The sequence below is a fragment of the Callionymus lyra genome, chromosome 1, assembly GCF_982586985.1.
Source record: "Callionymus lyra chromosome 1, fCalLyr1.hap1.1, whole genome shotgun sequence".
In the NCBI taxonomy this organism is placed as follows: domain Eukaryota; kingdom Metazoa; phylum Chordata; class Actinopteri; order Syngnathiformes; family Callionymidae; genus Callionymus; species Callionymus lyra.
The window spans coordinates 42,753,458-42,767,637 of NC_141818.1; the positions used below are offsets into that span (position 1 = coordinate 42,753,458).

A 14,180-nucleotide genomic window follows, 5' to 3' on the forward strand; every position below is an offset into this window, starting at 1 on the left:
ACTCGCGACATGAATCGCAACATCAACGCGACACGAACTCACTCGCGACATGAATCGCAGCATCAACGCGACACGAACTCACTCGCGACATGAATCGCAGCATCAACGCGACACGAACTCACTCGCGACATGAATCGCAGCATCAACGCGACACGAACTCACTCGCGACATAAATCGCAGCATCAACGCGACACGAACTCACTCGCGACATGAATCGCAGCATCAAAGCGACACGAACTCACTCGCGACATGAATCGCAACATCAACGCGACACGAACTCACTCGCGACATGAATCGCAGCATCAACGCGACACGAACTCACTCGCGACATGAATCGCAGCATCAACGCGACACGAACTCACTCGCGACATGAATCGCAGCATCAAAGCGACACGAACTCACTCGCGACATGAATCGCAACATCAACGCGACACGAACTCACTCGCGACATGAATCGCAGCATCAACGCGACACGAACTCACTCGCGACATGAATCGCAGCATCAACGCGACACGAACTCACTCACGACATGAATCGCAGCATCAACGCGACACGAACTCACTCGCGACATGAATCGCAGCATCAACGCGACACGAACTCACTCGCGACATGAATCGCAGCATCAACGCGACACGAACTCACTCGCGACATGAATCGCAGCATCAACGCGTCACGAACTCACTCGCGACATGAATCGCAGCATCAACGCGACACGAACTCACTCGCGACATGAATTGCAGCATCAACGCGAGACGAACTCACTCGCGACATGAATCGCAGCATCAACGCGACACGAACTCACTCGCGACATGAATCGCAGCATCAACGCGACACGAACTCACTCGCGACATGAATCGCAGCATCAACGCGACACGAACTCACTCACGACATGAATCGCAGCATCAACGCGACACAAACTCACTCGCGACATGAATCGCAGCATCAACGCGACACGAACTCACTCGCGATATGAATCGCAACATCAACGCGACACGAACTCACTCGCGACATGAATCGCAGCATCAACGCGACACAAACTCACTCGTGGTGAAAAACCTGCTCGTCATTCAGCATCTTTGAAGTTTTTCAACAAAACCGTCTTTTTTCAACTCGATGTATTTCATAATCATACCTGTAGTTTCCACCGTACGCCGCTTGGTGGCGCCACTCAACATTCAAACACAAGCAGCTTATAGATCGTAGATTTAAAAGAGAATGAAATATTTTTACCAACATGTTTATAATATAAATACATATAAATCCGTCAATAAAACACATAAAGCTTTTAAAGTTGATTTTTGAAAAATGTACTTAAACATTTGATCTACGCTATAAACTGCGTGGTTGCCATAGAAACCTGGCAGCGCTCGTGAGAATCAGAATCGACAGATTTCAGTAAAAGTATAAAAGTGTTTTAAACTCGCAACAGTTCCGGAAGTGACGTAAGAAACACCGCCATCTGCCGGTGAATATCAACACTGTGGCATCAGACTTAAAGTTTATTGACAAAAAAAATCCATTATTTGCACCGAAACCTTCTTTAATTAAAAAAAAGTCTTAGAACCAGGGTTATGTATAATGTCGGTCAAACACAAACTTCAACAAAAAACACGTTTTTTAATCATTTAAAAAAATAAGATCAACATGCAATGTTTGGACGTTTGTGCCTTAAATGTTTTTTTCTTCACTGAAGTGAAACATTAATTGAAATATTTGTTATCATTATTGATTTAAGCAACTTTTGTTTTTGATTTACAACTTTTTTTCTTCATTTCATTCTTTTGTTGTCGATGGAAGTTTGTTTTGAATACATTTTACTGAAGCAAATGACTTAATTGAAAAAAATAATAATTTTGATTTAAAAAAAATAGTTTTGATTGAAATCACATTTTATTTGAATATCTTTTTTTTATTGAAATCATTGAACCGGTTGTTCTGATTGAAAAAAAGGTTGTTTTGATTAAAAAAAAACTTTTGTTTTGATTGAAAAAACATTTTGTTCTAATTGAAAAAATGTTTGTTTTCACAGAAAAACTTTTGTTTCTATTGTTTTCACAGAAAAACACTTTTGTTTCTATTGTTTTCACAGAAAAACACTTGTGTTTCTATTATTTTTTCAGAAAAACACTTTGTTTTCTATTGTTTTTGCAGAAAAACACTTTTGTTTCTATTATTTTTGCAGAAAAACACATTTGTTTCTATTATTTTTGCAGAAAAACACTTTTGTTTCTATTGTTTTCACAGAAACTCACTTTTGTTTCTATTATTTTTGCAGAAAAACACTTTTGTTTCTATTATTTTTGCAGAAAAAACACTTTTGTTTCTATAGTTTTTGCAGAAAAACACTTTTGTTTCTATTGTTTTTGCAGAAAAACACTTTTGTTTCTATTATTTTTGCAGAAAAACACTTTTGTTTCTATTATTTTTGCAGAAAAACACTTTTGTTTCTATTGTTTTCACAGAAAAACACTTTTGTTTCTATAGTTCTTGCAGAAAAACACTTTTGTTTCTATTATTTTTGCAGAAAAACACTTTTGTTTCTATTGTTTTTGCAGAAAAACACTTTTGTTTCTATTATTTTTGCAGAAAAACACTTTTGTTTCTATTATTTTTGCAGAAAAACACTTTTGTTTCTATTGTTTTCACAGAAAAACACTTTTGTTTCTATAGTTCTTGCAGAAAAACCCTCGACCACTACAGTAACAAGTGTAGCTTCAAACAAACTCACCTCGAGTCTCAGACGAAGAATCTTCTTCAATCTTCATGTTTATTTTCACTGTAAACGATCGAACACATCAATAAAACTTAAAACATTCAAGTTTTCCAAACAACGACCTTGATTCATGAAACTCAGTCTTTTATACTCGCGGGTCGTTTCCCGGTGACCTTGTTCTTCTTGACCCGCCTGCGGGTCGGCGCCGGCTGGCCGGGCCTGGCGCTGGTGAAGGTGATGCACTGAGAGTCCAGGAAGTCCATGAGCTTAGCGGCTCCGAGACGCACGCCGGCGTCTTTCAGCCGCTGCTTCAGGTCGAACAGAACCAGAGGCTGGTACTGCAGGACCCGGCTGTGCAGCTCCGGGTCGGACAGGATGAAGGAGCGAACGGCCTGAAGACGATCCTGCAGACGCGACGGCGCCTGAGATGCCGAGACGCCAGCGTCGCTGTCGGAGTCGGAGGAAGAACATAACTCTGGGTTTGACCTGCAGAGAGAAAGTGGAGAGGATACAGTGATGACTGGGGACGAGAGGATACAGTGACGACTGGGGACGAGAGGATACAGTGATGAATGAGGACGAGAGGATACAGTGATGACTGAGGACGAGAGGATACAGTGATGACAGAGAACGAGAGGATACAGTGATGAATGAGGACGAGAGAACACAGTGATGACTGAGGACGAGAGGATACAGTGATGACTGAGGACGAGAGAACACAGTGATTACTGAGGACGAGAAGACACAGTGATGACTGAGGACGAGAGGACACAGTGATGACTGAGAACGAGAGGATACATTAATGACTGAGGACGAGAGGATACAGTGATGACTGAGGACGAGAGGATACAGTGATGACAGAGAACGAGAGGATACAGTGATGAATGAGGACGAGAGAACACAGTGATGACTGAGGACGAGAGGATACAGTGATGACTGAGGACGAGAGAACACAGTGATTACTGAGGACGAGAAGACACAGTGATGACTGAGGACGAGAGGACACAGTGATGACTGAGAACGAGAGGATACATTAATGACTGAGGACGAGAGGATACAGTGATGACTGAGGACGAGAGGATACAGTGATGACAGAGAACGAGAGGATACAGTGATGAATGAGGACGAGAGAACACAGTGATGACCGAGGACGAGAGGATACAGTGATGACAGAGAACAAGAGGATACAGTGATGAATGAGGACGAGAGAACACAGTGATGACTGAGGACGAGAGGATACAGTGATGACAGAGAACAAGAGGATACAGTGATGAATGAGGACGAGAGGATACAGTGATGACTGAGGACGAGAGGATACAGTGATGACTGAGGACGAGAGAACACAGTGATTACTGAGGACGAGAGGACACAGTGATGACTGAGGACGAGAGGACACAGTGATGACTGAGGACGAGAGGATACATTAATGACTGAGGACGAGAGGATACAGTGATGACTGAGGACGAGAGGACACAGTGATGACTGAGGACGAGAGGATATTAATGACTGAGGACGAGAGGATACATTAATGACTGAGGACGAGAGGATACGAGTCTCTGCTCCTCATGTTTACATGAACAACAGCATCATTATCCTTCTATCTTTATACGTCGCCAACATTTCATCTTCGACACCAAGACTTCCTGGCGACTCACCTTCCAGACGTGGACGAGGTGTTGGAGTCTTGAGACACGGACAGAGACTCCGCCTCCTTCTCCGACTCTCTCCTCTTGAAGGGCGAGCCGGCGGCGGCCGGTGCTCCGGGCTCTTTGAACGTGACGCCGACCGAGGCCACCGAACCGGTCCGGGTGGGCCCGGTCCGGGCGTCGGGGCAGACGGGCGAAGGCTGGTCGTCGGAGTCGGAGCTGAGCAGCTGGTGCGTGTACTGGTGGATCTCCTTCAGCTTCAGGACCATCTGACGCTTCGGTAACGCTCGCACACCAAACCTGAGAAGAAGATTAAAAAAATCAAGATGTTTCCACAGGTCAGTGGAAGTTCATGATACATTTAATATTAGAATTTAAAGATTTCATTTACATTTACAGAATTTATATCTAAGCTTCAATAAACAGTGCACGGGGAGGGTTTGGGTTAAAGAAACAGTGTCTTTGCAGTGGCACTCAAATGTAAGAATCAAGAAACTCGACCCCGAGACTCACCGGTTGAGTTTGTTCTTGAGCTCCGGCGTGTCCATGTCGGAGAAGTGAGGCATCGGCGTGACGGGCGCCAGGCGACGCCTCTGAAGAGCCGCCACTGGAAGACACGAGCAGACGAAGATCAGACCCGAGGACGTTCACAGCTGGAAGTTCTCGTACCTGGAGTTCTGAGCCGAGCCGGGAGCTGCTCCGGGCCCGCGACAGGCTCCGCCTCCTCCGCCCAGCTGTCCCACAGACGAGAGTCCACGAGACTGTGGACCACCTCTGGCGTGGGTTTGGAGGTCGTCGGGCTCTCAGTGTTTCCTGCTTCTGGACTGTGGACTTGAACTTCCTGGTTGAACGGCGACGACGACCCTGCAGGTTGGTTTGAACTCTGACCCCGGTCGCCGCTGTCGTCCAGCCTCAGGCTGAAGCGGCCGGGGTTCTGTGGCGCGTCCGAACACATGTCCAGCCCCCACGAGTCGTTGAACGCCATCGGAGGCTCGTCCATGAAGGAGAAGTTCTGCGGCGAGCGTCTGGCTTCGCTCTCCTCGTCGCCGCTTCTCCTCTCTCCTCCGTCCGAGCTGGACTTCAGCGACAGAAGATGAAGATCTTTCTCAGAAGACGCCTCCTCAGAGAGGCGGTCCAGGTGGAAGCTCCCCATCTCCTCGGGACTCGCGGCGAGGAGCGGGGACGCGGCAGGAAGTGTCGTGGGTTGGTCCAGACTGAGCGGCGTGCTGCTGTAGACCTTCTCCGGCTGGTGTCTCGGCGTGTGCTGGAGGGACGACGAAGGAGGAAGCGAGGCATCATGGTCCGTGGAGCTGCTGGACGCGTCACACCTGGGGAACAGCTGCGTCCTCCTCACGTCGCCGGAGCCTCGTCGGTGCTGCAGCGGCGTGGACGGGACGAGCCAGGACACCTCGGGGGAGCAGTCTTCCGGTCGACCGCACGACGCCTCGGCGGCGTCACGAGGTCCGGACGACGGGGGACGGGACCGTTCGTGGCTGATCCGGGCCGGAGACGAGGAGGAGCCGAGCGGATCGAGAAGCTCCGCCTCGACGTCGTCGCCGGAATCTGACAAGACGATCAACTCCGGCTCCTCCCTCGCGAGAGGCGTAGGTGAGCCAATCCGACGAGGACCTCGACTTTCTCGTTTGATCTCCTCCGTCTTGGGTTCCTCCTGGAGAACCTCGGGAGGCGACTCGCCGGCGACGGGCAGGTTTGACGTCCGAGGACTGAGCGCAGGATCGTCCAACGCGCTGCTGGACGACTGGAGCAGCTGAGCTTTAGAGGACGAGTGGAACTCCTTCTCAGGGGTGCGAGAATCCAACGCTCCCTCCTCTCGGTGTTCTCCGTCGGACTCTGAAAACAGGCGGTCGTACGAGCGATCCAGGGGTTCGGAGACGTTCTTCTCGTCCTCCGTGACGTCGTCGTCTTTCTTCTTCTGAGTGGCGGCGAACTCGTAGATCTCCTGCAGCTCCTCCTCGTTCACCACCTGCTCCTCCTCGCCCGTCGCCACCTCGTCCACCTCTCCTGCCAGACCTTCGCCATCTTCCCTCCCTCCATCTTCCGACCGGTCGTCCTCGTCCCTCCACATGGACTGAACGAGCTCCATGAAGATCCGGTCCGAGGTGTGGTCGGCAGGTTCCTCTGGGATGATGTTTTCGTCGGCGTCGCTCGTCTCACAGAGACGCTGCAACTCTTGAAGGTCAAACCTAGGAAACAAGAAGCAGGAATGAAGGGAAATGTGAAACAAACTTACGCTTTTTCAATTGTTTCTTTCTTTAGAGTTTGTAAATGTGTTATAGGAAACTTAAATTGTATTTAATTGTTTGTTGTGTGTAGTTTGTTTGTTGCGGGGGTTTACTCCGGTTTCCTCCCACAGTCCAAAAACATACAGAGGTTGATTGAGAACTTGGGGAAATTGTCCGTAGGTATGAGTGTGTGTGTGAATGGTTGTGTGTCCTGAGACAGTCCTGCCCAGGGTGTCCCCTGCCTCTCACCCAATGAAGCTGGGATAGACTCCAGTCTCTGTTGGTAATTTTGTTTCAGGAAATCATAGTTTTGTACAAAAATGTAAACAAATGAATAGAGTTTGTTTATTTGTTTCAGAGAAGGTCGATTTGTTCAATAGTTTGTACATTTTTGGGGGGAAATTGTGATTTTGCTTTGAAAACTTGTTAATTTTCTGCGGGAAATTGTGATTTTGCTTTGAAAACTTGTTAATTTTCTGCGGGAAATTGTGATTTTGCTTTGAAAACGTGTTAATTTTCTGCGGGAAATTGTGATTTTGCTTTGAAAACGTGTTAATTTTCTGCGGGAAATTGTGATTTTGCTTTGAAAACGTGTTAATTTTCTGCGGGAAATTGTGATTTTGCTTTGAAAACTTGTTAATTTTCTTCTGGAAATTGTGATTTTGCTTTGAAAACGTGTTAATTTTCTGCGGGAAATTGTGATTTTGCTTTGACAACTTGTTTTGTACTGCGTGTTAAATTCATGAAACTTTAACACAAAACACGAACTTGTCATTTTGTACAAGACATTTTTAGAGTTTGTGAACCTGTCCCACCGTAGCTTCAGGACCTTGTTGAAGTGAAGTTTGTTTTACTGACCTTGACGCCAGGTCCAGGACGTGAGGAAGCAGCGCGTCTGTGACGGACACTCTGGCCGTGTAGAGAAACTGCAGCAGAGCCAACACGGCTTCTCCTGGGACGTCGGCGACCAACACTCTCTGAGCTGCAGCCGTTCCTTCCTCCTTCACGCCGAACGCACCTTCATGCACCTGAGATCAAACCGACCCGTTAACTGATCAATCATCTGCACGTCTCAGTTTAAAGATAGCTGCCACATGTTTCTATGAATACATTTGTTTACTTGACAACTTGTAACACTTGAGATATTTTTATAATTGCAAATGTAATGTACAACTCTTTTGTTCATTTCATTTAATTTTTATTTATATTCATTCTATTCTATATTGTCAACTCATGGAAGTAAATCAGTTCCATAATATTATTCCAAAATATTATTTATTTTTCACATGCAGAGTTTGATATTCTTGTTCCAATAATTCTAAAATAAATTAATTACTTATTTTGTAGTCTTTTAAATTCTATTTAAAGTGTTGGTAAACTAGTTTTACCAAACAAGTACAGAAGAAATATTGAATTTAGTAAATTTGTCTTCATGGAGGACCTGGAAGTTTTATTTAAACCCGCAAATGAACAGTTACCATCTGGGCCAGCAGGGGGCAGCGCGTGTACACCATGAACGAGTGAGCGAAGAAGACTTCTCCACTGTCCACCTGCAGCTGCACGTCGCTCAGCTGAGGATTGTTGACCATGCTGCTCAGGTCACGTGACAGCCTCGACAGCGCCCCCTACAGGAAAAAAAAGTCAGTCAAAAATAAAACTATAAATGTTCAAGGTCACAGTGAACCTACTGGACGATGACCGTCTTCTGTACTTCCTGCTGCTCGACCCGATGAACACGGTTCTGGTTCAGGTAAAAACCCACTGACTCGATGCTTGGAGTCTCCAGGCTGCAGGTGCGTCGACGCCTGAGAACTTGTGTCTGCATGTGTGACACCTTCAACACTGAAGCCACACTGGGTGAAGGTCAGGCCGTCTTCAGCCAGATCCATCAGGTCTCGGAGGCTCTGGCTGCCCAGTGGCAGCGCTTCGGTTCCCGGCGTGGACGGAGCCGAGGAGCAGGAGGCCTGAGACCCGGGCAGAGGCCATGTTGCTTTAGTGACGGGAGTGGATTCACTCGCCGGAGGAAGACTTGGTTTGAGGTCAGTATCTGAGGAAACTTCTGTCTGCAACAGAACCAGTTTCAAATAAAATCCTTTATTCATCCCTCGTTCATTCGTTCATCCAAGTGTGTGTCACGGATGCAAGAAAAGAAGAAGGAAGAGAAGAGGAAAAAATAAAACAAAAAGAAGAAAGGCATCGAGGAATAATAAAAAGATAGAAAGAGAACGAAAGAAAAATAAGAGGACAAAGACAACGAAGACAAAGAAGAAAAAGAGAAAAAATAAGAAGGAAGAAAAGTAGTAGTACAAAAGACAAAGACTAAAAAGAAGAAAATGAAAGACGACAATAAAATAAATTAAAAAAAGAAAAGTAAAGGGAAAAAGAAAACAAAAATAAAAAAAGGATTTGATTAGAAAAAAAATAAAAAGAAAGAAGGAGAAGACAAGAAGTAGTAAACCAGACAAAGACAAAAAAGAAGTGTAAAGAAATAAAAAGAAGAAAACAAGAAGATAAAAAAATAAAAAGAAAGATGAATAAATAAGACAAATAAGTAAAAGAAAAAAGAAAAAGAAAGAAAGAGAAAGAAAGAAGAAAAATAAAAAGATAGAAAGACAAAGAAATTAAAAAAAATAACACAAAGAAGAAGAAAAGGAAAAAATAAGAAGGAAGAAAAGTAGTAGTACAACAGACAAAGACTAAAAAAAGAAAATGAAAGACCACAATGAAATAAATAAAAATAAGACAAATAAAAGGAAAAAAAATGAAAAAGAAGACAAAAATGATTAAGGACTAGATTAGAAAAGAAAGAAGAAAAGGAAGACAAGTAGAAGTAAACAAGACAAGGAAAGAAAGAAAAAGATAGAATAAAAATATTAAAATTAAAATAACGTAAAAAATAGAAAGAGAACTAAAGAAGAAAATAAGACAAATAAGTAAAAGAAAGAAGAAAAAAAAAAGATAGTAAGAGAAAGAAATGTAACAAATAAGAGAAAGAAAAAGAAAGAAGTAGTTGCAGTGCAAAATACCTCAATATAATATTCAACTTCTCTTTGACCATGAAAAATACTAGATGTAAGGTATGAAGTTTTTCTGAATATATATTTTTTCTCACCTGTGGAAGTTTCCAAGGCTGAATAAACTCCTGAAGTTCGGAAGAATAGAACTCAGAGACGGCTGCGTCTGTGAGTAATGCGCTTCTCTGCCAGAGGGGGGCGCTGCCGGACCAGGCCGACAGGCTGCTGGGGCAGAGTGTGGGGGTCTGAGGGGGAGAAGGTTCCTGGTGTCGCAGAAGAAGAGCAGAGACTCGCTCCTGCAGCTTCCTGAGAGCCTCTGCTGCGTCCTGGACCAGGAGCAGTGGAGGAGGACGAGCGACGGTTCCTTTCTTCTTCTTCTTCTTCTTTCCACGCTTTCCTGCTGAAGGTGCGACGAGTTCAGTTCATAGACGACTTAAATATACGAGCATCAGTGTCGTCAGAACATTTAAATGTTCTCTTCTTTTAAGAATTAAATTGTATAACATTTAATTCAATAACTTCTCCTTTGAAAGTTTTATTTTTGTTCTTTATTTATATTTAACTTATATTTTTAATTGGTAGCTTTTTAATTCAATGCAAAAATCCAGACAACACCAATTTCATCTGAACATTTACTTTTGAATTATTGGATTTTTATTAAAATAAATATATATACAAATGATTTACTTAAATTATTCCAAAAATAATTATTCAATAAGAAAACCAAAAAAAATTCCCTACAAAAAAAAAAAAAGTGCACTGAAGAATTAAAAAAAAAAATTGAATTTAAAAAATGTTTATTTCAGTTATGTGAATTATAATATCAAGTTATATGTAAATAAACCCTTGATTTAAATAATTAATCAACAAATTCAACCTTTCAATATGAAAATGACATCGTTTAAAAAAATTATAATGAAATATAAAACAAATAAAAACATTTGAGATGTTAAATCCAATCATTCGATGAAGATAAACTTATGAAGATCAGACTCACCTGCGTCCACGAGACACATGGTTGAAGCGACTTGTTCTTGCGTTTCCTGCTCGACTCTCTGCTGCAGCAGCGATGACGACAGAGCCAGAGCCACCATGGTGTCTTCGTCCAGAGGCTCCGCCTCCTTCTTCTTCTTCTTCTTCTGTGCCGGGAGCACGAACGCCGCTCTTCTCTTGGTGCCTCCGGTCTGACGCTCCCTGAGCAAGGAAGAACCAGGCGTCAAACCCGCAACCTTCACCACGACCTCGGTCGCATCTCGACGGATCCTCACTCTGGCTGGGGAACACGCCGCGCCTCCTCGCGCTGCCTCTGCAGCGCCTGCAGCAGGAGGGCCGGGGCGACGCCCATGTCGGCCGAGCAACGCTTCAGGTGAGACGAGCGGCTCTTCTGGGATCTGAACCTCTGGCCACAGACGGGACAGTCGGGGAGGCCCGGGGCGGCCGGTGGAGGATCGGAGGCGGGACGTTCCATCTCGTCCAAACACCTGAGAGATCAAAGACGTTGGTAGAGACGACGGTGTTTAAGATAAGATAAGAAGATTCTCGGCCACAATCTTACAGAACGAAAAATAACATCGAATTCATGCTTCATCCTTGTGTTTTCTCGGGGTCAAAGGTCAACGACCTCCACCATGCATATGTATTTATGGAAGCCAGGGAGGTTGTTGACCTTTGACCCTGGGACAACACAAGGGATAAGAAACATGTGTTTTGGGAATATTTTTGAATTTAATCCAATTATTTCTATATTGAAAAGTTGTATTTGTTTCTGTTATTTAACAATTTAAGTTGAGTATTTTCATGATGATTAAATAAAAACATTTTTTAATTTCAATATATTTAAATTCGTAACCTATTAAATCCAATTTAAAAATGTATAAAAGTGACACAAGCTATAATTTTAAAAATCCAATTAAATAATAATAATAATAATACAATTCAATTGATTAAAACAATTGAACTTTTTCAAAATTAATATAAAAAATAAAATCACACGGAGTTTAAAATCCTTATTCCAATAATTCTAACATGAATGATGTTAATTAAATGTTTATGTTTATAATACAGAGTCTTTTAAATTCACTATAAAAATGTTTTTACCAACAGAGCACCGAGCTTCAAACCTTCAATGAACAAACAACAAATGTTTGAATAAATTATTTAGAAATATAATGCCTAAATAAAATAATAGATAATTATCACATTTCAACAATAAAATTCAACGTTAAATTCAACCTTTTAATTTCCTGATAGCGCTGAAATACTTCCATAAACTTCCTGCTGAAGATTCAACTGCAGATTTTGGCCCCTGGTGTGAGAGAGTTTCATCAAACTATAAATAAAAAAAACCTGTTTATGTGCTGCGTCCGACCCTCGGGCGTCATGTGCGAGACGTCCCTCTGACAGATCTGGCAGAAGAAGACGCCTCCGTCCTCCAGGTCGACAGTCAGGACCACGGACGCCTCCCGGTCCAGCTCCTGCTGCAGGTGCAGGGCCAGAGCCTCGTCGCTGTCAGCGCTCACCTGGCAGGATTCTACGGCGTCTACGGTAGAGAAACCAACGGTTTACAGCTTCATAGATCACCAGCATTCTGACATGTTTTTGAGCGTCGTGTAGCAAATCAGTTCAATGTCAGTGAGTAAAAACAAAATTAAAGCAGAAGGCTTACAAGTCCCACTAATTCAAGGATTTTAAGTGCACCTTATAGTCCAGAAAATATGGTAAAGGAAGTTCTGTGATCCATCGGTTATGTTGGCTAAAATTTAGTACCTTTTAATGTCTACAAGAATAACACATTCCTGTCTGATGATAACTACTGGAAGGGCTTTGCTGTGATGGGATTACAGGGTTTGAATGGAGACAGAACCCTCTAGTGGATAAAGAAGCTTCACAGCGACAGTTTCAACCCTCGACCACAATTTTTTTAATTGAAAATAGTTAATGTCGACATCCCTGGTTTACATACTGAACTTTTATGTCCATCATTTCCTGTGATTTAACTGGACGTCCACAGGTTTAGTGGTTTGATCGATTTTCTTTATTCTTCAGTTGTCGGGGAAGTTTGAAATAAAAGATTAAATGTGTTGAAAAATATTAATTTTAAATATTAACAAAAAGTTGTACAAGTAAAATATTAGTATACATTCAACAGAGTACCGTGGAGAGTTAAAAACACTAGTTAACCATAATATGTTTTTAATTAAATAACCTTGATGAGTCATTTATTTTCTGATTAGAGTACTACTCACTCTTATAAGTGTGATATTTAAAGTGATTTGTTATATTCCAGGTGTGTTGTGCAGTGTTGTGTTATATATTTATTAAAATCTAAGGTTTAAATGTTGAACAACAATATTGTATTAACATTAATTACAGTAACATTCAATTCATTACAATATGAAAGTACATATGAAGGTGTGATATGTTCGTTCTACCAACATATTATAGAAATAAAGTGAATACTGAGTTGCAAATTAATAATAACATAAATAACAACAAACCTAATTTCAAATCGTTCAGGCCTGATCAACACCGTTTGTTTTATAGAAGGTTTGGAATGTTTTTAAATCCTTCTCACCTTCCGATGGTTGTGGAAACGGAGGCTCCACATCTCTGGTCTGTCTGGGTTGATGGTGGGTCATCTTCTGAGGGACGTCTCTGGTCTGTCTGGGTTGATGGTGCGTCATCTTCTGAGGGACGTCTCTCTTGAACTGCTGCATTCTACTGAGCACCTTGTCTTTAGCACAACATCCATCCACCGAGTTCAGGCCCATCCCTGAAGGTTCTGTGGACACCGATGGACCAGCAACGCCTGACTCGGGTCCAGTTCTTCTACTGACCTCCACGGGGGCCGTTCCTGGTTGACCCTTCGCCTTCTGGGCTCCAATGGTTTTGTTGGTTTTCCTCCTCTTCTCTCCAACAGTCGCCTGACTCTGTTCCGTGTTTTCCTTCCTTTTGCTTGTTTTGCTGCATTCTGGTTTCTTCCGGACGCGTTTTAAGAGTACCACGAAATCTTGATCTGAATCGTCCATGTTTGGGTCTCGTTCTTATCTTATGTCAGCCAGTCTCAGGTATCATCCTTCATGACGGGCACACGTTGATGACGTCACCATAACTTCACCTTTAAGTACAAAATAGCATGTTAAACGCTCATTCCATCATCATCCTAAATCTACACAAAATATGGTTTATTGTCAAACATTAACGTTTATGACAATACAATACATAACTATAGTATATAAAGTACAGTTAAGCGTGAATATTTGGGATTATAAACGTAAATGTTTACAAATTGATATAGCTAACATGCTAACACACTCTTACCGGTGTTTGTAGGTGCGTGTTATCGTGCACGTCAACGTCCATGTTTTGTTTTTTTAATGGTATCGCTTTGCTGTTTCATAAATCATTCGGAAATTAACAGTTTATGAAAATATAGAGCTGCCCTTTTCTTTTCAAAATCCAATACGTTTGACCGCGCTGAATTCAACTTCCGGTCACATGACTCGCCACCGGAGACTGTGGTGATCACGTGACAAACGTTTTTTTTTAGGGAAAATGTTTTTGC

General features: G+C 42.9%; 1 protein-coding gene across 1 annotated transcript; it reads right to left on the minus strand.

Moving 5' to 3' along the window:
- Positions 1-2,750: 2,750 nt before the first annotated feature.
- On the minus strand, positions 2,751-14,097 carry slx4 (SLX4 structure-specific endonuclease subunit homolog (S. cerevisiae)). Its single transcript, XM_087784470.1, has 13 exons — positions 13,937-14,097; positions 13,191-13,733; positions 11,963-12,155; positions 10,885-11,097; positions 10,614-10,810; positions 9,715-10,016; positions 8,291-8,665; positions 8,081-8,227; positions 7,461-7,630; positions 5,029-6,563; positions 4,873-4,966; positions 4,369-4,659; positions 2,751-3,199 (listed from the first exon to the last, which is right to left on the minus strand). Exons 2-13 carry the CDS (start codon positions 13,642-13,644, stop codon positions 2,851-2,853), a joined length of 4,320 nt encoding a protein of 1,439 aa, XP_087640596.1. The 5' UTR covers positions 13,645-13,733; positions 13,937-14,097; the 3' UTR covers positions 2,751-2,850.
- Between the last annotated feature and the right edge of the window lie 83 nt (positions 14,098-14,180).